Consider the following 23,491-nt stretch of genomic DNA (forward strand, 5'->3'; position numbering starts at 1 on the left):
TACGCCTATATTCATAGAATCTGGGGTTACAGTACGTAACCAACGTTCTATTTCATATAGGCTTCGCCCTTTAAGGCTGTCGCTGATGGGTTAAGGGCGAAGCGGATGTGGTCCTCGCCTCACTGGGTCCATTCGAACACAGTAAGAAGCGGAAGCTTGCCCAAAAAACGTCTTGTCACTCAGCTCCCCATGTGCATAACTACGCATCGCGTAATTGTGTGCCATGCACAGACGCATGTTGTGTAACTATGCGTTCTGACAAAGCGTGAACGCCCCGGAAAAAACTTTCAACGGGGAGAAGATGTTGAAAAGAGGAGGGGGGGGGGGCATGAACCAACTGGTTCATGATTGAACAGTATAAACAGATTAATATCAATGAACTGATTATTGAACAAATGAACTGAGTGGTAACAATAGTCATGAACTGATTAGTGACAATAGAACCAAAATCACAGACACAACTTGTGGCTGATAACAACATCTCACACTGTGAAGCATGCAGACAGATGTGAGCTTAAACAGAGTTCCATGAAGAAAACGACAGTATTCATTCTGTTAGAGCACTAAGAACAGAATGTGTCAAGGAACGAGCCGTTACATCACGTAGGTAAAAGCGAATAAATGAGCAGGGTGTTGACCATGCAGCCGCAGTGCAAATGTCCTGCATTGACATACCATTATGCAGAGCAGTCGAAGATGCGATACCCCTGGTTGAGTGTGCTTTGAGGTTGACAGGAGGCTCTAGATCTGATGCTCTGTAGGCTTCAGAAATGGCCTCACACAGCCAGTGTGACAAGCGCTGGGTGGATAACGGGCGACCTGCAGATGCATCTCTATAATGCACAAACAATTGTTGAGTTTGACGCATCGCAGCTGTGCGCGCTATGTAACACGACAACGCCCGCACCGGACAGAGAAGATGAAAAGATGCTTCTTCTTCTGATCTGTGGGGGGGAGGGAAGAATCCCTCCAACGATATCTGTCTCGATTTAAAAGAGCTCGTGATGTTTTTAGGCATAAAGGCTGGGTTTGGTCTTAAATCAGCTGAACTACCGTCAGCCTGGATTCTGAGACATGACGGAGCGGCAGAGAGGGCCGATAAATCACTCACCCTCTTAGCGGATGTTAAAGCCAGCAGCAGGGCTGTTTTAAGAGACAAGAATTTTAGTGAAACCTGATCTATAGGCTCAAATGGGGCTTTGATCAGGGCTCGCAGGACCAGTGTTAAATCCCACTGTGGAACGAGTGGGCGTGAAACCGGCCTATGTCTCTGTACACCTTTTAGAAACCGCTTCATTAGCGGGTGATTAAAAGCTGTTCTGTCTCCGAACCCTTCGTGGCAGGAAGAGATGGCTGCAGCGTACGTTTTAATCGTGCTGAATGCCAACTTCCTATTCATCAGCTGTTGAAGAAAGGACAGCACGCCGCCTAATGGACATGAGGTGGCCTCCAAACCTTTCTCTGTACACCAGCGCTGAAAGGCCGTCCACTTTGATGTGTACAGGGCTGTGGTAGATGCAGCGCGTGAATCTTGAATTGTGCGTACTACCTCCTGAGGGAGACCCATCTTCTCTAAGCGGGACCGCTCAGCGGCCAGACCCACAGGTGCTGGCCTATTTCCGGGTAACTCCTGATCGCTCCTCCTGCTTGAAGGAGAGCATCTTCCCTCCATGGCAGTTTCCACGGACGACCCGACAACAGACGTTGCAGGACTGGGAACCATGGTGCGTTCACGCGCTCGGGAGCTACCAGGAGAGCTGTCAATCCTTCCTCCTGAACTCGGTTCAGGAACCGTAAAATCAGAGGAGGAGGGGGGAACGCGTACAGAAGCGTTTTGGGCCACGGACTGTGAGCAAATGCATCCACCCCCAGCGGAGGATCGTCTCGTGGGCTCAGGGAAAACCATAATTGGCACTGAGCGTTCTCTCGCGTCGCAAACAGGTCCACAGCTGCTTTGCCAAACTTCTGCCACGTCTGAAACATCAGGTCTGGATGGAGGGTCCAGTCCGCGTGACGTGGGCCGCCCCTGGACATCACATCTGCTCCTCTGTTCAGAACGCCGGGTATGTAGACCGCTCTGATGGAAAGCAGATTTTGGTGGGCCCAACACAGTAGCTTCCGCGCAATGTGTAACATCTGGGCTGAACGCACACCCCCCTGGCGGTTTATGTATGCAGCAGTCACCATGTTGTCTGTGTGAATCAACACGTGTTGATTCTGTAGCACGGGAGCAAAATGCTGAATCACGTTCAGCACTGTGCGACACTCCAAAACATTGATGTGGGCTGATGTGTGGTGGGGCCACAGCGCCCCTACTGCTTGAGATAAGCATGTCCCCCCCTAGCCTGACAGCGACGCGTCCGTGAAGACTGACACGTGTGACGAGGGTTTGCTGACGGGGACTCCCTCTGACAGAACCAGGGTGTTTCCCCAGTGTCGGAGGTCTGCTCTCACGGAGGGAGGGACAGTGATCATCCGTCTTTTGTGTTTTACTGGATCCACACGCAGACGCGCAAACCACCTCTGGAGGCGTCTCATGTGTAACAAACCCAGCGGAACCACTGTGTGAGCTGATGACATTATTCCCAACAGCTTCATGACGGAGACAGCTGTTACCACTTTGCCAGGTCTTACGTGGCGTAGTTGGTTTTTTAGAGTGTCGATTCTTGTTTGTGATAAGCGAGCCGTCATGGTAATTGAATTTAATTCCACTCCCAGATAAACAATTGTCTGGGCCGGGAAAATCGAGCTTTTCTTCCAATTTATGGCGAAGCCCAGATTTAACAGGTGTGATGCCAAAACCTGAGCCTGTATCAGCGCTTCCTGTCTGGAGTGTGACAGGAGCAGCAGGTCGTCCAGGTAAAACAAAACCCTCATCCCTGCTCTGTGCAGTGGATGCAGGGCTGTCTCCACACACTTTGAGAACGTACGAGGCGCGAGGGAATACCCGAAAGGCAGCCTGTTGTACTGGTACTTCATCCCTTGAAAGGCGAAACGCAGAAATTTTCTGTGTTTTGGGATGATCGGTATGTGAAAGTAAGCATCTTTTAGATCGATGGAAACAAACCAGTTGTTTTTCTGGATGTTGTCCAACAGCTGTCTGTTCGTCAACATGTGAAACGGTCTGTTCATGATCGCTTTGTTGAAAGCTGACAGATCCAGAATCGGTCTCATCCCTCCGGTCCTTTTGGGGACCAGGAAGTAGCGTGAGTAAAACCCTGTGTTTTCCTCTTCTTTGAGAACTCTTGAGATTACACCTTTTATCAGAAGCTCCTGAACTTCTGCATTTAAGGCTGAGACTTGGTCTGGTGATGACAGGACCGTCTCTATAACTCCTCCGAACGGAGGGGGTCGGGTTGCAAATTGCAGCGTGTAACCCTTGCATAACACTCTGTCCATCCATCTGTCCAGCGAACAGGTTTTTTGCCACTCTGCGTAACGTTCGTGGAGTGGACGTGCGTTTAAATGATGTGCCGTGTTTTGAACGGATGTCATCCAATCCTCCGCCTCGACCGCCGTCATGCGTCGCGGAAATGTTTTCCGCGTGACCCAAGGCGAGGCTTTCTCGAAAGGGCTGTTCTGCGCGCGCCCGTGCGCTGTGACTGGATCGCGGACCAACCTTCATGTCCGGGCGGGGCGGTGTGTGCTGAGGCGAAGCGTGTGCCAGCTGATGACGTCGTGAGGCTGCACGTTTAACGTCGCTGTGCGAACGTTGAGAGGCGGAGGGCGTGACGTCATCAACGCCGTGCTGTCGAAGTGAAGGTTGTGAGGCTCGCGGGAGCGCACGTTTCCTCTGGAGGGACGCGCGCCGCTCTCGCTGAGGGCGGGGCCCGTCATTGGATTCATTCAGCTGTCTCACGCTTATGCCGCCGTGAGCTGCTGATCGCTGAGACGCGGTGGATGACGGCCGCTCGCGTTCGCTCAGGAGAGGCGTGTGTTGTTTTCGCTGAGAGCGGGGACCTCCACCGGACCCGGCCTGCGGTCCCACATTTATACCGATGTGGGCCGGTGAGCGCCGGGCAGCTGTGCGTGCATCATCAACACAGTGCCGTTTGGATGGAGGCTGCTTGTCTCGCTCGGGTGCGCGTTTAACACCGCTTGGGTGGTGATCGTGCGGTTCTGATTGACAACAAGTTATTTCGCTTACCGTGGTGTCACGTGAGCGTCTGGGCATGTGATGGAGCGACGGTGGATTTAAAAAACCTTTATTTAAGGACACCGGCTCTCTATGTGTGGAGGATGTGTGTGTAGCGGCTGTGAGCTCATCCAAACTTACAGACTGGCTAAAAACAGGCATTTTGATCTTTGAAAAATCATTTATTTCAATTCCTGTGTCATTTATACACACATCCTCCGCAGACCGTCATTTCTTAAATCTTTTCCCCCGTGAGCTCTGCGGTTTGTTTGCCCCGAGCGCCGTCTGCAGGCGATCTCTGGGGAAACGCTGAAGTGCAGGCTGCCGGAATGAGGAGGGGTGGTCTCTGGCGGGCGGGGCTGGTGGTGGAGCTGGGCGAGACGAAGCTGCTGCTGCCGTGGAGCGTCGATGTTTCTGCCTCTGCTCTCGACGGTCTCTCCAGCGGGCTGGGGGACGGGATGAGCCGCGCGGCTTGATGAGATGGCGCACAGCTTCCAACATCTCCTCCGACTGCTTCGAATTCGCCAGCATGGTCTTCAAGCTGCTTCCGAACAGCGCGTCCGATGAGATGGGGCCCTCCATCAGGTCTTTGTGCAGCTTTTCCGGCAGCAAGGGAGAGTGACGAAGCCAGGTGGAACGTTGGATTACCGTCATCCACGCTGCAATCCTCGACAGGCAAACCGTGGAAGCGGCGCACATGTTGAGGATGGCGTCTGCCGATTTACACAGGGAGCTCTTTGTCTCCTCCGGCAGGTCTGAGGCCTCCAGCCTCTTCGACATGCTAAATGCTAACAGCGCCACGTTGTTGTTAGCCGCGGCCGCCTGAAAAGCACACTGGTGGGCTCTGTTGGAGAGCGCGGTCACCGCCTGGTCGTGTTTCCCCGGAGGGACGGGACGCTTCTCCAGCCTGGACAGCTTCGCTCCGAAGGCTTCCGCGAGGCTTGGCTCAAGGGGGGGTACCGAGGGATAGCCCCGCTCGGTGAACCCCTCCACTCTGGTGATGGGGGCGTAAGTGGAGACGGGCGCCCTTAACCTACCAGGACCGGCTGCGGCCTCGTTCCAGTACGCTGTCACCGCTGGAAAACGAGGCCAAATGGGATCAGGACGGCGAGCCGGCGTGGAGCCAAACCTTCCCGCAAGATCATCCGATCTGAGCGGGGGGGGGTGAGGGGACGGAGAGCCCCTTTACGCTAGCAGCTTCCCGGATAATGGCGGGCAGCTCCGACGGCAGGGAGCGGTGTGGTCGCTGAAGCGGGAAACCCCGGGGGAGACGAGCATCCGCTCGGCCTCCCTCTTTCCAACACTGCGCTCCCCGGGAGGGAACGAGCGTCGGGGCTGCTGCTAGCGTCACCGGTCCCAGAGGAATCATCCGATTCACTCCGAGAGCCGGCGTCGAAGAAATCCATGGCGTCGTCCAGCGAACAGTCTCCCGCCACGGACAGGCAGTCCTCGATGGTAGCCTTAAACAAGGCTGCTCTCCTCTGCCTTTCCTCCGGTGGAAGCTCGTCACAGAGGCGGCAGGAGGAAGCGCGGGCGACGTGGCGGGGACCCAGGCATCCCTCGCAGGTGTTGTGCCGGTCGAAGCTAAGCAAGTAACCGGTCTTGCAGGAGGGACACAAGCGGATGGTGCTGGAGCTGGACATCTCGATGAAAGGTCAGTTGTTTTATTTATAGTACTAGCTTGCTGAAGAAAAATGGGAGCAGATTACCCGCTCTTAATGTAATTTATACGGATCGGGTGGGGCCCACACAGCAGGTGGGCGTGGACTAATTTTTTCAGTATGATGCTTGCGCATAACGGGATAAACCCATCAGCGACAGCCTTAAAGGGCTACGCCTATATTCATAGAATCTGGGGTTACAGTACGTAACCAACGTTTTGAAGAATAAAACAAAGTATGAGAAGAAAACCTTCCCATCTCTTCCTCTTTGTGTTTACTCAACTCCAACGTTAATTAAATAGTGCTGCATTTACTGTACGTCAGGAGGGTAAAATTTAAACAGCTCTTTGGCTTTAATAACTGCAAAAAATATTCACGTTACATCAAATAAAAAGAGCCAATACCCATATATCAGTACTTTGTGTCTTTTGATATACAAATACATTGTGTGACATCACGTGCACTGCAGTATGGTAGCACTGACGGGAGCTCCGCTTTGACTTGCTCTTTTTTTGTCCCTGTTTTTGTTTAAACTTTTTTTGCTCTTACACTGTACACCCACGCTACGAGTATGACCGCGACACACTTTTGTAGTTTTCTGTGTCGCTGCCTTGCCATCATGACATCGTGGTTCAGTTCATGGCCTCCTTTCAGCCTCGGGCTCAGGCCTGTCATGGCGGCCGTCTACTTGATCCTCCATCTGCCAGCACAGACCCAACTCTATGGAACAATTCAGTTCTGTGGGAAAACCTTGGACGTTCTATGTCTGCCAGACCCGGTTCTGGAGGGCAATCATCGTCTGTTGCTAGAGTCATTATTATCATCATGCTGCTAACGGGAATGCGCTGCTAACAGTACCATGCTGCTAACAGTACCATGCTGCTAACAGTACCATGCTGCTAACGGGACCATGCTGCTAACGGTATCATGCTGCTAACGGGACCATGCTGCTAACAAGACCATGCTGCTAACGGTACCATGCTGATAATGGGACCATGCTGCTAACAGTTCCATGCTGCTAACGGGACCATGCTGCTAAGAGTACCAGGTTGCTAACGGGACTGCACTGCTAATAGTACAATGCTGCTAACAGTACCATGCTGCTAATGGGACCATGCTGCTAAGAGTACCATGCTGCTAACAGGACTGCACTGATAACAGTACCATGCTGCTAACGGGACTGCGCTGCTAACAGTACCATGCTGCTAACGAGATCATGCTGCTAAGAGTACCGTGCTGCTAACAGTACCGTGCTGCTAACAGTACCGTGCTGCTAACAGTACCATGCTGCTAACGGGACTATGCTGCTAACGTGACTGTGCTGCTAACAGTGCCATGCTGCTAACAGTACCATGCTGCTAACGGGACCATGCTGCTAACGAGATCATGCTGCTAAGAGTACCGTGCTGCTAACAGTACCGTGCTGCTAACAGTACCGTGCTGCTAACAGTACCATGCTGCTAACAGGACCATGCTGCTAACGTGACTGTGCTGCTAACAGTGCCATGCTGCTAACAGTACCATGCTGCTAACGGGACCATGCTGCTAATGAGACCATGCTGCTAACGAGACCATGCTGCTAACCCGACCATGCTGCTAAGAGTACCATGTTGATAACGGGACTGCGCTGCTAACAGTACCATGCTGCTAACAGTACCATGCTGCTAACAGTACCATGCTGCTAACAGGACTGTGCTGCCAACAGTACCATGCTGCTAACAGGACTGGGCTGCTAACAGTACCATGCTGCTAACGGGACTGCGCTGCTAAAAGTACCATGCTGCCAACAGTACCATGCTGCTAACGGGACTGCGCTGCTAACAGTACCATGCTGCTAACGGGACTGCGCTGCTAACAGTATCATGTTGCTAACGGGACTGCGCTGCTAACAGTACCATGCTGCTAACGGGACCACGTTGCTAAGAGTACCTCATTGCCAACAGAACCACTCTGCTATTAGGACTGTGCTGCTGCTGTAGATGTGTTTCTTTTTCACGTTTTGCGCCTTGTTTTTGTACTTTTGTTGCATGCTTTGGCATTTCTTGTTGTTTTTTTGGCGAGTCGAGAGAGTTCTTCTCGTCCTGAGCATTTATTGCTGACCATGTGTAAAGCCCCCAGTATACTGCTGCGTACATCCATACGCAGAGGTACGCACGTACCTCTGCGTGCGTACCCCCCAGCGTACCCTCTGTGCAAAGCTCACATTTTTACGACCGCATACGCGGTGTAGCACAATAAACTGCCCAGTGATGGACTGTTTTGTATGAGACACCAATGTATTAAATTCCCCTTCTTCATCCCTGATCTGGCGTTTTCTTTTGTTTTTCTGTCAAGAGGCAGTGATCTCTTCCTCCTCCGTTGATGCCATGACTGAAATGGTGAGAAATGAAGGAATTTGTCACGAGCAAATTAAACTCAGGTCCAGCATGGCTGCGGGAGGGTCTGAAGATTTCCTGGACGGCTGGTCTGATGTGTGGGCTGTAGAGCTAGCGCTCCCTGTTTTTTTTTTTAAATTTTTAGATCTTTTTATTAACAACATATAAACACAGAACACCGCTGCAGCGGAGGCTGCCAGCGCTCGCTTTTTTTTCTCTTCTTTTTTCTGACCTGTCAATCAATCCAGTAGGCGTGTCAGCAAATGACCAATCGGCGACCTCAATTTGTCCCGAAGGTAAACGCCCCTTGTCTGTGAATCTGCTCTGAAGCTGCTCGGGGTGTACGCTGGAGTATCATGTCTGAACCCTCTGCGTACCGTACACGCCTACATACGCGTGAACGGACATACGCGGCTGTATACTGGAGCCTTTAATCTGAATATGACAAATAAACCTAAACCTAACCTACATTGCTGATGTTTAACCTTTTTACACCAGACATTAATGGAAATTATATCCATTTTTATTCATCATGAACGAATGCATCATTAACAAAGCCAGCATAGAATAAATAATCACTTATTTTAGTTTAAAATTTGCTTTTATAACCAGCTGTTTATAAAAGGCTTAGCCTTAGAATTAAAAGAAAACTGCCCAGAGTTCAAAGTGGCGATATGTAACAGAGGAAAGCACGGGAGCAACTGATGTCTAAACCACCCAGATAGCCAAGTTACTCAGGGATGGTTGGTACTGATAGTCCAGCTCTTTAACAACTTGGTATCTGCATGTTGTCGTAAAATGAAGGGTTGAATTGTAAACATTTTCTTCAAGAGTTACAGGAATTTCTGTGTACAAGCTTCTCTGAAAACAAGTCCTGCAGAAGGAGTGGAGAGCCTCATTAAGTCGTTTAAAATCAGCTGCAAGAAAACATCTCAGGAGACAATATGAGAATTTAGTCTTATTTTGACTGAAGCATGTCAGACATTTTCAGACAGTACACGGTAAACCAGTTGGAACAAACAATCCATTAAAACGTGGAATTTGTGAGCTGACATAAATGATGTATTTCTGATGGTTGACACTGTGTGGGGCTGAACATACATTCTCACAGAATTCAAGCAATGTGGAGAAATGAGCTCCACAAAACACAAATCTTGAGAATAACAGGTAATACCTTATTTAGATGTGGTATGAACACATTGTTTTGAGAAGGATAACTTTGTAACTACTGATACAAACTGGTACGAGCTGTGGTTTAACCTTTAAACTAAATGCTCAGAATATTCCTTTTAGCACTGAATCTAATTATTATTGATGACTTCTAGTTTTACTTCCTTCCAACTCTTGCATAGCCAAATAAGTTCACAGGCCTTTTCCTCAGTGTGAACCAAGTATAAACAAAACAGGACAGACTTATTAGGATATTTGGGGAAAAGTATACAATGTGAACTAATCTTAAGATTTATTAAAAATAAAAGCTACTATAAGAATTTATTAGCAGTTCGTGGGGTCTTCCAAAAACAGTACACCCTAAACATGTCTAAAACAATAATTAATTATTAAAAAAATGAACTGTTGGGTTAAAATATGAATATTTAATACTGCATTGACAACTGAATCCATCACTGAACTCATCCTCAACATCATCATAGTCTGGTACGCTGATGCCTCCACCAGAACAAAGGGGTGATCAGAACTGATCAATAGTTCTGCTGGGAAGGTGACTGGTTGCAAACTGTCCTCTCTTCAGGATCTGTACACCTCCAAGACCTTGAGGCAGGCCAGAAAGATTGCCAATGACCACTCCTACTCTTCAAATCATCTTTTAGAACTACTCCCCTCTAAACAGAGGTTACGGTCTACAGAACCAGAATATGACATCACAGAAACAGTCTCTACCCACCAGCTGTTGAACTAAAACACCCACAGTGATATCCTCTGTTCTCAACACACTAACTCTTAAAACAAGCATTTAGATGGATGAAACATGTTTTATACCAACTTTTGTATAATTTTTTTAAAAACTTTTAGACTTCTGAAGATTTAGCACATCTTAACTTTGATAGTTTAGCATATTTTACATTTTGGCATTTATTTTTCTCCCTATTTTATACTTTTGCACATCCGTTTGTTTATACATAATTATGCAAACGGAAACAGATAACATGCAAAAAATATAACGTCTGCAGGTTTTTTGTGAGTGTCTATTGTGTGTAACGCTCGAGTTTTGTGTGTTTGTCATGTTGTGAACCTTTCTGCACATTGTTAGAATAAAAATTTAAGCCATACAAATGTAAACCTTCCAGTCAAAGAAGCTTGTTCTGTGTATTTTGCTTTGTCTGTATGATCCAATAATTTTCCAACAGATTAGACCTCATGCTTCACACTACAGCACCATCTATCTCTGCATGTATACAGCCAAAACATCTCTTTCAGTGTTTACATCAGTGGACATCTGGGATAATCAGACAAGATCATGACAAACACTCCATATCCTGCCAGAATAGTAACAGTGGAAAAGATGAGCACAGCGAGACTGAATGCTGAAAGCAAGAGGAAGATCGTTCTTTGAGGTTATCTTACATCTTCATCCAGGTTGGTCTGCTCCAGGTCGATCAGTTTAAATTGGACTCGCTTCAAAATCTCCTCCAGAGACTCGCATGTTTTGTAGTCCAGCTTCTCACCTGAAGACACGACAAAACACTTTGCTAATTGAAATAAAAGCCAAATAATCAAGAAGTGCATATCTCCTGTCACCTTTCACGCAAGAGTTTTAAAACAATTATTTTTCGACCTTGTATCCTCTGGAAAACACAGCAGTGAACGTGTGATAATTCAGTTTTATTCTGAAGCCAAATGTAATGGGAATCTTAAACATCATGGAGTCGGCCATAATGAAAATCAAAGTTTTAGTCAAATTTGAACAGATTAAAATTCAATTCAATTTATTTAAAAAGCCCTTTAAAACTCCTCAATGGAACAAAGACAAAAGAATAAAGCAAATGTACAATTAATTCAATAACACTAGAAAGATAAAAGAATAAAACTAGAATAAAACAAGAAAACCATAAAAATCAATGGTAACAAAAGCAAAAAAAAAATAAAAAAAATAGAGTTTTAATTGAAGATTTAAAAGCAGCTAAGCAGGATGTCAGTCTGATGTGCAAAGGCAATTTGTTCCACAATTCAGGTGCTCCAAAAGCTCGTTCCCTCTAAGCTTACACCTAGTTTTTGGTACAGTAAAGGGCAGCTGACCAGCAGACCTGAGAGAACGGTCAGGTGTGAAAGATGTAGCTAGCAAGCCTACAAGAGAAAAACTGGAAAAATAATAATGACAGATTGTCTTTGTAAATTGTCAAATGTAAAATCGTAGAATTAAATGTGGACGTACAGACTAGATGATGTACACGCAGATTAAAAACAGCTTCAGGCATGACTGATATGCTTTTTGTGCTTACCTTTTAAATCTAAGCAGTCATTTCTTTGCGTCAGGTCTTTCAGTTCCTAAAAACACAAAAATGAGAGTTTCAGGACGAGTTCACTTCGTGTCTTACCTTATTGAAGCAGACTTTGCTTTTCACATGCTGAACCTTTCATATCACAGGAGAAGCGATTCAATAAATCACTATAAGAGACGCAGCACAAATGTTATGCAAACTAAGACAAACCTTTGCTACAAACATTTTCTCTAGGCAATGTGAGTTGCTGACTGAGCCCAACTGATTGCAGCTTTGATAAGACAGTAAATTACATATAAGACTGCCTCGTTCTTGTCATTACAGGCAGAATGACAAACCAAGCCTCTGATTGAAACTAACTGATGAGATGATTTACTTTCCTCACTCTCTGTTTCTAATCAAACTCAAGTCCCCAAACAGGCTGCTTTGGTTTTCTTTTTACTCTTTCAAATGAAACAGCAAAAATAATATGTTCCAAGTGCAGTTCAAAGTAAATTTTCTAAAGCTAATTCACTGTAAAAGTCTCCTTATGGTTTTATGGGGTATTCTTTTATGAAGTGGCCATGACATGAAACTTTTGATTTGCAGCATCAGAGTGGAACAATTGAAATAAAATTTAATCAAAATGTGAGCTAAATGTCAAAATGGAAGAGGCGTGTAGGAGGGAAACTGAACTGCAAAGCACTGTTCAAAAACCAAAGTTTATTTGAAGAGACGGACTTGTGCAGGTAAAAGCAGAATTAAAAGCAAAATGTTCCAGAGTGGAACCTGGAGTTTTATGTGACACAATGAACATATTCACACCTAAACACAAACAAACAAACAAAGCTGCATTTATGCGTCTTGATCGTATGTGTGGATTATTTAACCATGAAGATGCATTGCTGTGTTATGCTCCTTTACAATCTTCAATGTAGTCCACAATTGAAAAGTGGTACTTAACCTCTTCAGCTAAAACGAGTTAAAACATTTGTCCACCCACACAAACATAAAAACACAACATGGTGCTGCCCTCAAAACTATGTAGCAGCAAATCCCCGTCTCTAGATGACTGCTCACTCCATTTAGGATGAACCTTGTAACCTCCGTCTTTCTGCCTCACTGCCAAGGCTGTAATGATCCTACAGCCTTGCTCCTGATGCAAACAGTCCCGCAAAACATGAGCTTATATGACACATAATACATCTAAAAGCTGCCCTGGATAAAACAAACAGTATGAGAGGATTTGATATTACAAACTACATAAAATATCAGTTTCTGGTTGCAATGTGTAAAATTGTTTAAGACTTATTGTTTGCAGACTGTGTAAATAAAAACAGATGCACAATTGGGCTGAACTGATCAAGAATCCTGTCTCTACCCTCGGTCCAATACATTTGATTTTATTGGTGCAGATTGCTCTCTGGCTGCTTTGCCAAAACTCAAAATAGTGCATGACACATAATGGAGAACTGCATGAGTGGTAGTATGAGTGTTTGTGTTGTGGGTGGACTAAAGCAAGCCGCTCTTTCAAATTATTTTGATCATTTCCACTTGTGATGTCTGTATGGTAAACACCATCAATACACTGTACATCACAGCATCATGTAGTTAAAACAAAACAATCTTCTGTGCAATTTATTTCATCTTAAAATCAAAGAATGTTTTAAACGTTTAAAAACCTACTTTTCAACAATGCCAAATTTTCTTTCATTAGTGCTAGTAAAAAAAAAAAAAAAGGGTTAATGGCTTGCAGTAAGTAAACCTTGTCATGGCTGCACTACCTGTTTAAATCAGTCAAAGCACCTTCAATTTTCTAATCTTGTTTTATTGAAAAACATACCCTTGAACAATATCCTAGAAACAATACAAACTTATTTTAACTGGCCATGAGGTAGTGATCTGAAATATAAATGAAGTTTAGACAATTGCTGTTAAAACTCAAAAAAAAAAAAAAAAAAAAAATCTGTAAAATCAGTTTCTCATGGAAGTATTGGCCGATTGCCAATTGTATTCAGCAGAACACAGCACCTCAGACTGAGGAAGTCTTTCGGATGAAAGACGAAACGTTTCTACATTTTTTTGTTGTTTTGCTTTGTTTTTTTTTTTGTTTGTTTTTGAATGTCCAGAGGACCAGATTTAACTTTTTTAGGTTCAACATGTTCTTGCATTTTAAGCAATAAAATATTTTTAAAAACAGGAATTAAACGGGCTGTTTATTTAAATGTTATTTTTCATGTATTTGTATTAGAACCTGACAAATGTTGTTATTGATTACTCAATTAATTGCCAGAATAATCGATAGATTACTCGATTACTGAAATAATAGTTTACAACAGCCCTACTGGCTTGCAGGCCGCCAGTTAAACAGCTCTGCTGGAAGGTCACTGCATCCCATGTGGAAACCAGTTGGACCTAATAAAGAAAGCATTTAGAGTGGAGGAGGTGAAATTAGCGAAAGGTTGAACACCTCTCACTGATCACCACTCACTTGGACAGCCATGTGGCTGCAAAATGCAGGGATGACTAAGCAGAAATGAACAGTGGCTGTTAATAGAACAGACTGCCCTGGCTCCAGACAGGAAAAAAAAAAAAAAGAATATGGAAATGTCACATTCTAACAAAGACTGGCATTATTTTTCTTTAGCTGTGGGAATCAACACTCACTACTGTTCCAGCAATAACTACTGTAGCAAAGAAAAATGTGAAATGTGTCATGAGATATGACAGGCTGTAAAGTGAAAACTTGTCTCCATTAAAGATTTTGAGCTTTATGTTGTAGATATGTTTAGATCCTCAACCATGTCTACAAATTTTAATAGTGGGTCTAATAACTAATGCTATATGCAAATATGAGTGCTTGCCTGCCACCTTCCTCCCACCAGACTCACTATGCAGAGTCCAGGACATTCAAACAGGGCTGGATTTTGCAGCAGAGACATGAGTAAATTCACCTGATTGTCGACACTGCAGTGCACACACTGTAAAACCCCTGATCAAGCCTTTTTATTTTTTTTATTTTTTAGCTTTGTGCATTTGTAGCCAAAAGCTTGTGAGGGATGGCGTTAAATCAAAGCCTGCACCAGATAAAACATTTAACTACTCAAAAAGAAGTCACCACTCGCCCGGTCAGCTGAGTTTGGGATAACATATCAGCTACTTGTGGATATTCACATCACAGTGTTAAGCTGCAGTTGAAAACATCATTTAGTCTTTGGGTTGAGAAACGTTTTCAGTAGCAAATGACTAAACTGACCTATCGTCCATTCTTTACACATTAAGTTGCTCAATTTGAAATTTTTTGTTTCCTTGTGTGTGGCGTTTGTATGAACTTCATATTAGGTTTCATGCATCATCAAGACTGGGTTAAAAGTGAACAATAATCTTGTTTTTTTTTTTTCAACCAGCAGTCTGAAACGGCCTTTTTGTTTTGTCTGGCCATGTCCAGCCCCCGCCCCCCATTTCCTCCTTTTCTGCTCTCTGTTACTAAAACATCTGACAGAGGAAACACTTCAACACTTTAACTTTAGAAATACAAAAAATATATACATACTGTATATGCGCTGCAAAAAACATGAGTATCAGTTCACACAAAGTCACAAAATCCATAGAAATTACCAGCCTCAAGGGTTCCTTCAATAGATTTGAAGAAACACAGAGACAAAGGGATTGCATGACTGTGTGGGCTACCAAACCCAACAAAAACCGTCTGCTGGGACTTGTAGCCTTAAAAAAAGCACACATGAAGGTCTTATTAAACACTACCATGACACTTGTCTGGAGTCATTGTTGCCTTACATCCAACTACAGAATTACAAAGTGATTTTCAAACCAACTTAAACAAATGGTACACCAATGCAGGGGTAGACTAATGGAAAATGTCCAGGTTGTCCAGCGAATAACCTCTTCACAGAATCTGGTTATCCACCAAAATCTGTGGTTGCCTGCAACCTTTACAACAAAGAAGACAAAAAAAATCTCAAGATCTCGGGTGGATCTTCCTTGTTCTCCTCCTCACCCTCTTCAGACTTCACAAGAGAGATACTCACAGCGTATTTAAGGCAGGGATTATAGCAGAAAAAAAATTATGCACTTCATTCATTTTTAAAGTTATCACGCTCACAACATTCATGGATGGATGAGAGACAAAAAGCTCAAGATTAAGTTCATATTAATTTTGTTCAAAACACATTTACAATGTGCTATTAACCAGAACCTCAAAGACTTGTTTACTTTCCATAGCCTTATTGTCCAGTGCCACAATCTTCAATACTTCAATAGTTTCAGCTGTACGGCCTAGATCTTTTTGATCTTAACCAAGCAAGAACGCATAAATACAACAGAATTCTTAACAAAAATATAGTTGTGATGAGTTGCATCACTTAAAAATAACTGTTCTGAACAGTTAATCACCAATGCAGAAAATATATTAATTACTACAACAAGTTATCCAGCTATCATTAGAAAAGTAACAACTAGTAACAGTTGGATCATTTGTAATAATAATGAATATATATGAAAATAACCAACGTAAAACCTGAACCCATTCAACATGAGCATTCTTCAACCAATGTAAAGAACGAAAATTTAAAAACCTCACTTTTCTGAATGTGAAAAGCAAAAAAAAATAAATAAATAAATAAATATATATATATATATATATATGAAGTGTGCCCTTGTGATTGCACTTGCAGCTTTGATGGATTCAATGTGATAATGTAATCTGAGGTGACTTCTGTTGTGACTTGACACTTTATAAATAAACTGAATTGAATTGTAAAATGAGCTGGAGAGAACAATTAAACACTGCAGCTTCATGTACATTCCTATAAAGCTCACTTCACTTTTATCAGTGTATGCAATCAGAACAGACACCCCACAACAAATTCAAGAACATTTTTAACTAGTAGAATTTGTTTTTTAATGTAATTTAATTTTTAAAAAAAATTGGTGGGGGAGAGGTGGGCTGTGAAGCTTTAAAGTTTGCAGCGAGGACAGTAATACAGTGTTTCCACTACCATTATACATTATACAGAACAAAGCGCCCCGTCTACCAAACCGCGTGCACCCCCCACCACCACCTGTGTCTGCACTGACGTAACGCTAAGCTAGTGGCTCGCAATACAGGTGTGCTAGCTAAAAGCTAAAGGCAGCCTCTTCATTCATGCCAAACCCCTCCCCCCACACACTCAACAACTGTTTGTACAAACAGCGTGCAGCTCAGATGCGTCTCTGTCCCCCACCCCCCTGCTCTAGAACTGTCGGTATAAACAGCGAGTTGTGCAGCTCAGGACATGTCTCCGTCAATCAGTCTCCCACCCCACTTACGGTTGACAAAAAAATTTAAAAAAATCACAGACGAGACGAGCACCCATCTAGAGGAAACACTGATATGTGTCACCAGGAGTGACTAATAAGCTCCTTTCATACCAAAACAAGACTTTTTTTAAATTGCCTTTGTCAATATTTTCATTATTTATCAATGGTTTAACCCAATATGACAACATCCTACACTTTGTTGCGCGCTCTCCTTCAGTGTGCGTGCGTGTAATGTTGATCCTTACCTGAATCTGTATGAGCACTTTCAGTATAGGCTTACAAGTGAGTTTCTGACAGGCCTGTTTGTAAGAAAAGAGAATCTCCTCCACGGTCACGTTATGAGCTGCAAAACAGAAGAAAGAAAGAAACCAAATGGTTAGAGCTGATTTCTCTCTGCACGTCTGTCACCCTCAAGACAAATTCACACACAGACACACAAAAATTAAATCAGACTTTAGCGAAAAATGCAATGAAAACACAATTAAGCAGCCGAAACCAGAAGTTCCTTTCTCATGACCGTTTAATATGATGAATGGAACGTGTCAGCAAAGTGTGCCGACTTTTCCATCTTTACTATTACTAACATATTTCATTTTTTTCCACTTTCTGATTATTTGTAAAGTTTAAAATGTAGGTTAAGAAAGTGGGTACAGTTGAGATGTGATCCTACATTCAGAACGCATGGATGTGTGAACATTACTTGCTGGCAAACACATTAAGTTAGTCGATGCCTTTGAACTTTGACCAGTATACTCATGAGATTTGCTCAGAGTCATGTCAGTAAAAGTAATTGGTACTGTGGTTCTTATACAGTCAGACCTGAATCTGTCTTGTTGCTGATCCTCTATTATAACTTGGGATATTTCTACATAGCTCAAAAGTAATAAAGTGTAAGACCGAGACACAATGAAACTACTCTGACTTTACTGTGATTTGTTGGTGTTTAGGCCTGAGGAAGTGTTTGTCAGACATCAAGGATCAGAAAATGTAGCCCCTTAAGAAGTGCCTCTACTTAAGTCAGCAAAAAAAGAAGGTATTGTTCTTGGTTTTTGAGTGGGTCAGGTGCAGATGCCATCCCAGGCTGTTGCAGGGGGTTAGCTCCAGTCAGATGACCGGGCAACACTCAGAACCTACTGTTCTGTTCTGGCTGATAAAGCTCAGCTGAGCGGTGAAGCGTGGTGCTCAAGTTGAGAAAGACAGAAGTAAAACAATAACGGACCCAGAGATGAAACGTACAAAAAAAAAAAAAAGAGGATAGGATTAACGCCTCATCCAAGGAATGCATTCACAGTGTTAGAACGTGAACACAGATTGCTCTTTCTTTGTACAAAGCTGACTTTTGCTGCAGTCAGCATTTTGATTTTGCCAAGGTGAAAACTTGTCCCCTTCACACTTCAGTTGCATTTGTCTCTGCAATCAATCATCTCCTGCAGTTTCTCTCATTACAGTAACTCACATTTTAAGTTAAAAGGTCCAGATCTAGAGATATAAACATTGCGGAGCATGTGATGCTGTGATGTGTGAAGAAATTCCATTCCTTGTTTTCAGATCCAGACTAAACTGGTTCTCAGAATATAAACCAGACTGATTCTGTAACAAGCATCCATGCTGTACATGCATAGGAACAGCACAATCTGGCAAAGTGGCTGAACAAGGCTATGAAAAACAAACAAACAAACAAAAAAAAAAACATTTATTATTAAGAAAAACAACAACAACAAAAAAAATGTTTCTAATTTGAAAATCTTCAAGTTTGGATCATTAGAAAATTGTGGTGTAAATTCCGCCATAAAGGATGCAACCTATTCAAAATGTAACATTTACAGTAGTCCCGCGCTACTTCACAGTTAGTTTTTCGTGGACTCACTCTATCGCGGTTTTTCAAAGTAAGCTTGGACATGACACACAATGGCTGATTGAAGGATGAGCCGCATGATCGGCATGTATTTTTTATTTAAAATAAATTGTTTTCAATGATTTGGCACCTGTGTGCAGCCCACAGCTGTGAAATAACTTCATCCTGCAGCAGATCAGTTGATCTCCGAGAAGTGGGCGTGGCCAAGAGTGAAGCCGGTGGCAAAGAGCTGAAATCGTAACATTCTGTGCTCTTTTAGAGCATTTAGAAACATCATTTAGAATATTGCAAGAGTGTAGAAAGGGTTTAAAATGCCTTCTCGTATATATATATATATATATATATATGTATGTATGTGTGTATATACTAAAATAAATTACTACGTACTACTTGTACTACTATTTCTACATCGTGGTTTTTCATTTATCGCGGGGCTTCAGGGTACGGATCCCCCGCGATAAACGAGGGACGACTGCAATAATTTCCTTAATACATATCTCAATTAAAACAACTCTTAATTATTTCTTCATCATAATAAAAACAACAAACAAGCCGTATAATTCATTGTGCATTTTTTATACTTACTGAAAAAGATTGTACGCATCTTATTTTTGTAAACATTTACAGCTACCATTTTACAAAACTTGTTTTAAATGTGTTTTGTAGCCCAAGACAATGACCTGTCTAATCTGTTGTGCTGTAATCCTCATCGGAAACTCTGTGCCTCACCAAGAAATGCTTCACTGTGTTGTCTAACATCTGAAACTTTTCAGTTATTTTGTCTTCAGTTTGCAACTGTGGACGAACTTCGACCAGATTCACGGCTGCATCAGCAAGAAAGAGATCCCCCATATCTTGCTTCAGACATGAAAATGTATTTTCTCTGAGACCCAGGAGATTACGAGCACCACTTCTGCCATGCATGTGTGCCTTTAACATTCACTGATTTATTATTGTAATTCAGTAATATGAAAAGCAGTAACAGTTGTTAATTTGGTCAGTTTATAAAAAAATACGAATAAAATAAAAATCTGGTCACAGAACTATGGATTAACTTAAATATCACTCCGAAATGTGCACAAGAGATCACTCCTTTAAATTTGTCAAGTACAATCTGTGCGTTCCAGTCAACAAAGAGTTTCTAGAAAAGTATTCTTGTGCAGAGTAGAGCAAGTGTGTGTGTGTAAACATTTCCTGAGGGAAGGTGGGGTTTGCAGTGGGGCGGGATTAATGCTTACTACGGGGTATTTTTACACAGCTTATTAATTAGAGAACCAAAAGGGATCTGAGAGACAAAGATAGAAACAGAAATAGAGAGAGCTTGTTGTAATAAATAAAAACAACACTCTTGCTGCTGTGATCGGGAAAGCTATACAAGGGGATTGGAGTTTAAACACTTCAACAAATATAAATGGATATGAATTTTAAAAAAAGATGCCAAAAGAAGTAAGAGATAATAGCTTTTAAGCAAGCAGAGCCATTAAAAGCTGAGTTACAGCTGCTGCCTACATTTCTGCTTGCTCTGTCCTTGTTTTATTGTGCTCTGCTGCAACATGCACGGAGGGAGTGGTGACGAGGAGGCACACAGGGGGAGAGAGGAAGCCAAAGAGACTGCCCCCAAACCACATCTGTAGCATTCAGTTGTTGTTGTTGCTTTTCTTTTGGCTGCTCCCTTCTGCAGGGGTACCAACAGCAAGTGAACTCTCACAAAAGGTTGGTGTTTAACGCAGGACTAATGCAACCTGGTGTAGTTAAGACCAACTTACACACTTGCTCATTGAAGACAGAAAATCAGACAATGCATCATTAACCTGATTTCTTCTTTGAATGAGGATTAAAAATCGTTATTACTGTTTCACAGTTGATTTAAAAATGAGTAGTTCACTTCAACATGTAAACATTGTTTGAACTAACACAATTTGATTATCAAACATTTGTAAAATAGTAATGATAATCGAAAGTAGTCTTCTTTCACTTGATTAATTTAAGAAAGAAAGTCTCAGGATGGGTCAACCTGTATTTCTGGATTCAAATCAATGAAATGACAGTTTCTGTCCCATAAGGTGCCTAAGGTCAAGGTTTTGACATCAGGCCTAGTTCACTACACTGGGATCGAACCTGCAGCCTCAGGATTGCAAGACTGACCACCGAACTACCACACCCCCCTGTGAAAATCAGATAAAGGGCAGAAAATGGTAGTCCTAAACAAAAACACATGCACCCCCCCCCCCCCCCCAATAAAACTACACTACAGCAATGAACAATAAAATACAGGAAAAAACAAGCAAAAGTAAATGCACAAACATTACAGAAAATTGACTTCATAATCTAAAAAGGAAACGCATGAAAAACACATGCGAACAGAAAATACAAACACGGAAAGCAAATAAAAAGATAAAAGCCACTGGTGAAGTTGGGATATGTTGAGGAGGGTTATGGCCTTATCTTAAGAGAGAACACCACAGGCAAACAAGCTCAAAAGTGTTACTTTCTGTCCTTTTCATGCAGCAAGTTCTGATAACGATCAGACAAGACTGGAGAACTTTTGGGCTTAATTTTGTGGGGGTAACCCAATGACCAAGCTTGATGGGAACATACCACATGCAATGTAGTCGCTGTTTGAATCCAAACCAGCGCTACCCCTACTGTCTGGCATTCCTCTGATTTATTTCCCAGCATGTCTGCTCCTTCTACTCTGTATTATCAAAATAAAAGCGACAAAGCCAAGAATGAGAAATGAGCAAGTGTCCAGTTATTCCAAAAAAGGCCCTATGTTAATTCTGCTCCCAGAGTCTGAACTAGCTGCCAGCTGGATGAAATGAACACCTCAACAGATGACGGCTCAGTTGTAGAAACGACAAATTAGAGAGAGGACGTTGACATTTCTGCAGTGGAGGGGACAGGAGAGAAGAGACATCTCTGCTCCGGCTCATTAAAATCCTTCCTAACAACACAGCAGTAAACTCTGGCTTTCCTCATTACGGTTGTTGGCTGCTATCTGCATGCAACGCTACAACAAAACCTAAAGCTAAATCACGTGCAGACTGAGCTGAGCTTATGAGAAGGAAAATAAAAACCGTGTTACAACAAGTCCTGGGCTGCTGACTCAGATCAACAAGGTAAATGAAGTTATGCAGACTTAATGGTTAAATATGATCATTTGCTTTTTATCCATCTCTTCAGTCTAGGATTTCCCCCTGTGGTACAACAAATAGACTGTAAATTATTATCAACAGAATAGAAATTAGAAGTGAACACAGTCTGTGAGCTGTAAAGGATATCAAATAGACAAAAATGATACAACAAATATGCTTTACACTTTTGTTGTCATGATTTTAAAAAAGCACCACAACGAAATGTAGGCAGTCTCAGTGACACGACAGATCTGAAAATTAGTTCAGGATAATCTAATTTCTTATTCCAAAATTAGTGCACTTAACACCTACACATAAAGGACATTTTACAACCTTTAAGAACTGGTCACAACTTGTTTTTGGTGATGGCTGCAAAAAGGTGGTGTGTGCGTGCGAAGCAACGTTTTATATTGCTTTTTTTTAAGTAATTAGACTCAACTCAACTCTGAAAATAATTAATATATAGAAAAAATATGGTTGTTAATTTATTCAAATTCTAGAAATATACATCTTATAATGTAGCCAACACTTTTCATAGACACTGTATTTTATATAGACCCACTGGTCGCTTTTTATGTACACCGAGCCAGTACCAGGTTAAACCCCACTTTTGCCTTCAGAACTGCTTTACTTCTTTGTTCAATAGATCCAACAAGGTGTCCGATGCATCCATGGCATCTATCCCACTTTGGACGGAGCCACTCTTCTTTCTAGAAATCTGTCTGATTTCGTTAGTCCTCCAAATGATAGACAACCCAGGGTCCAGTCCAGGAAGCAGAGCTGTGGTCTCACACACCTCTCTGCAGCTTTTCCACTATTACCCACTCAAACACCCACAGACAGTGCGAGCTCGCCCACGGCCCAAATTAAATAAACCATAAATCATCTCTAAAAATATAACTAACAATAAACACAGTTACTTTACCAGAACAACAGAACAAAATCATTAAATGTGGATTATTGAACATCACAGATATCTTTCCTCTAAGTTTCTGTTAGTTAATGATCTGACAACTGATCGTCATATTGATTTATTCTGTCTGACAGAAACCTGGCTACAACAGGAGGATTATGTTAGTATAAATTAATCCACTCCTGCTAATTATTTAAATGTGCATGTTTCTAGAACAACAGGTCGAGATGGAGGAGTAGCTGCTATCTTTCAGTCAGGATTATTGATTACACGAACGCAAAATCAATTATTAGTTATAATTATTTTGAGATGTCATCCTTCAGTCTTTCACATCCAAAATGGAAATCAGAAAAGCCACTTTTACTAGTTATTTCTTGTTCACCAGGCCAATAAGTACCGGTACTTATCAATACATCCTCAAAATCCTGTTCTGTCTGACTATTTTTAATAACCTTAGAGTTTACATTAAATGACTACACAGCCACTGAGAGTAAATTTTATTTTAGCAGGTGTTTCTCAGAGAACGCTGTAACCAAATTTAAAGAATATCTTCCATTGTTGTTGGTTTCCTTTGCAGCAGAGAGCAGTGACTTAGATGATCGTGTTGATAATTTTACAACTTAAATGCAAACTTTACTTGATAAAAGTGTTTTGCTGAAAAA

At 42.7% G+C, this 23,491-nt stretch overlaps 1 protein-coding gene across 1 annotated transcript in view; it reads right to left on the bottom strand.

The window, feature by feature from the left end:
- ppp1r37 (protein phosphatase 1, regulatory subunit 37) overlaps positions 1–23,491 on the bottom strand; it is a 64,271-nt gene that overhangs the window by 25,299 nt on the left and 15,481 nt on the right. Inside the window, exons 2-4 of the mRNA XM_037677803.1 lie at positions 17,173–17,270; positions 11,630–11,675; positions 10,755–10,855 (exon numbers count right to left, since the gene is read on the bottom strand). Of these exons, the coding sequence (XP_037533731.1) occupies positions 10,755–10,855; positions 11,630–11,675; positions 17,173–17,270 (245 nt within the window). The remainder of the gene's footprint in view (positions 1–10,754; positions 10,856–11,629; positions 11,676–17,172; positions 17,271–23,491) is intronic.

This window comes from Nematolebias whitei, chromosome 6 (genome assembly GCF_014905685.2).
Source record: "Nematolebias whitei isolate Nwh7 chromosome 6, NemWhi1, whole genome shotgun sequence".
NCBI classification, from domain to species: domain Eukaryota; kingdom Metazoa; phylum Chordata; class Actinopteri; order Cyprinodontiformes; family Rivulidae; genus Nematolebias; species Nematolebias whitei.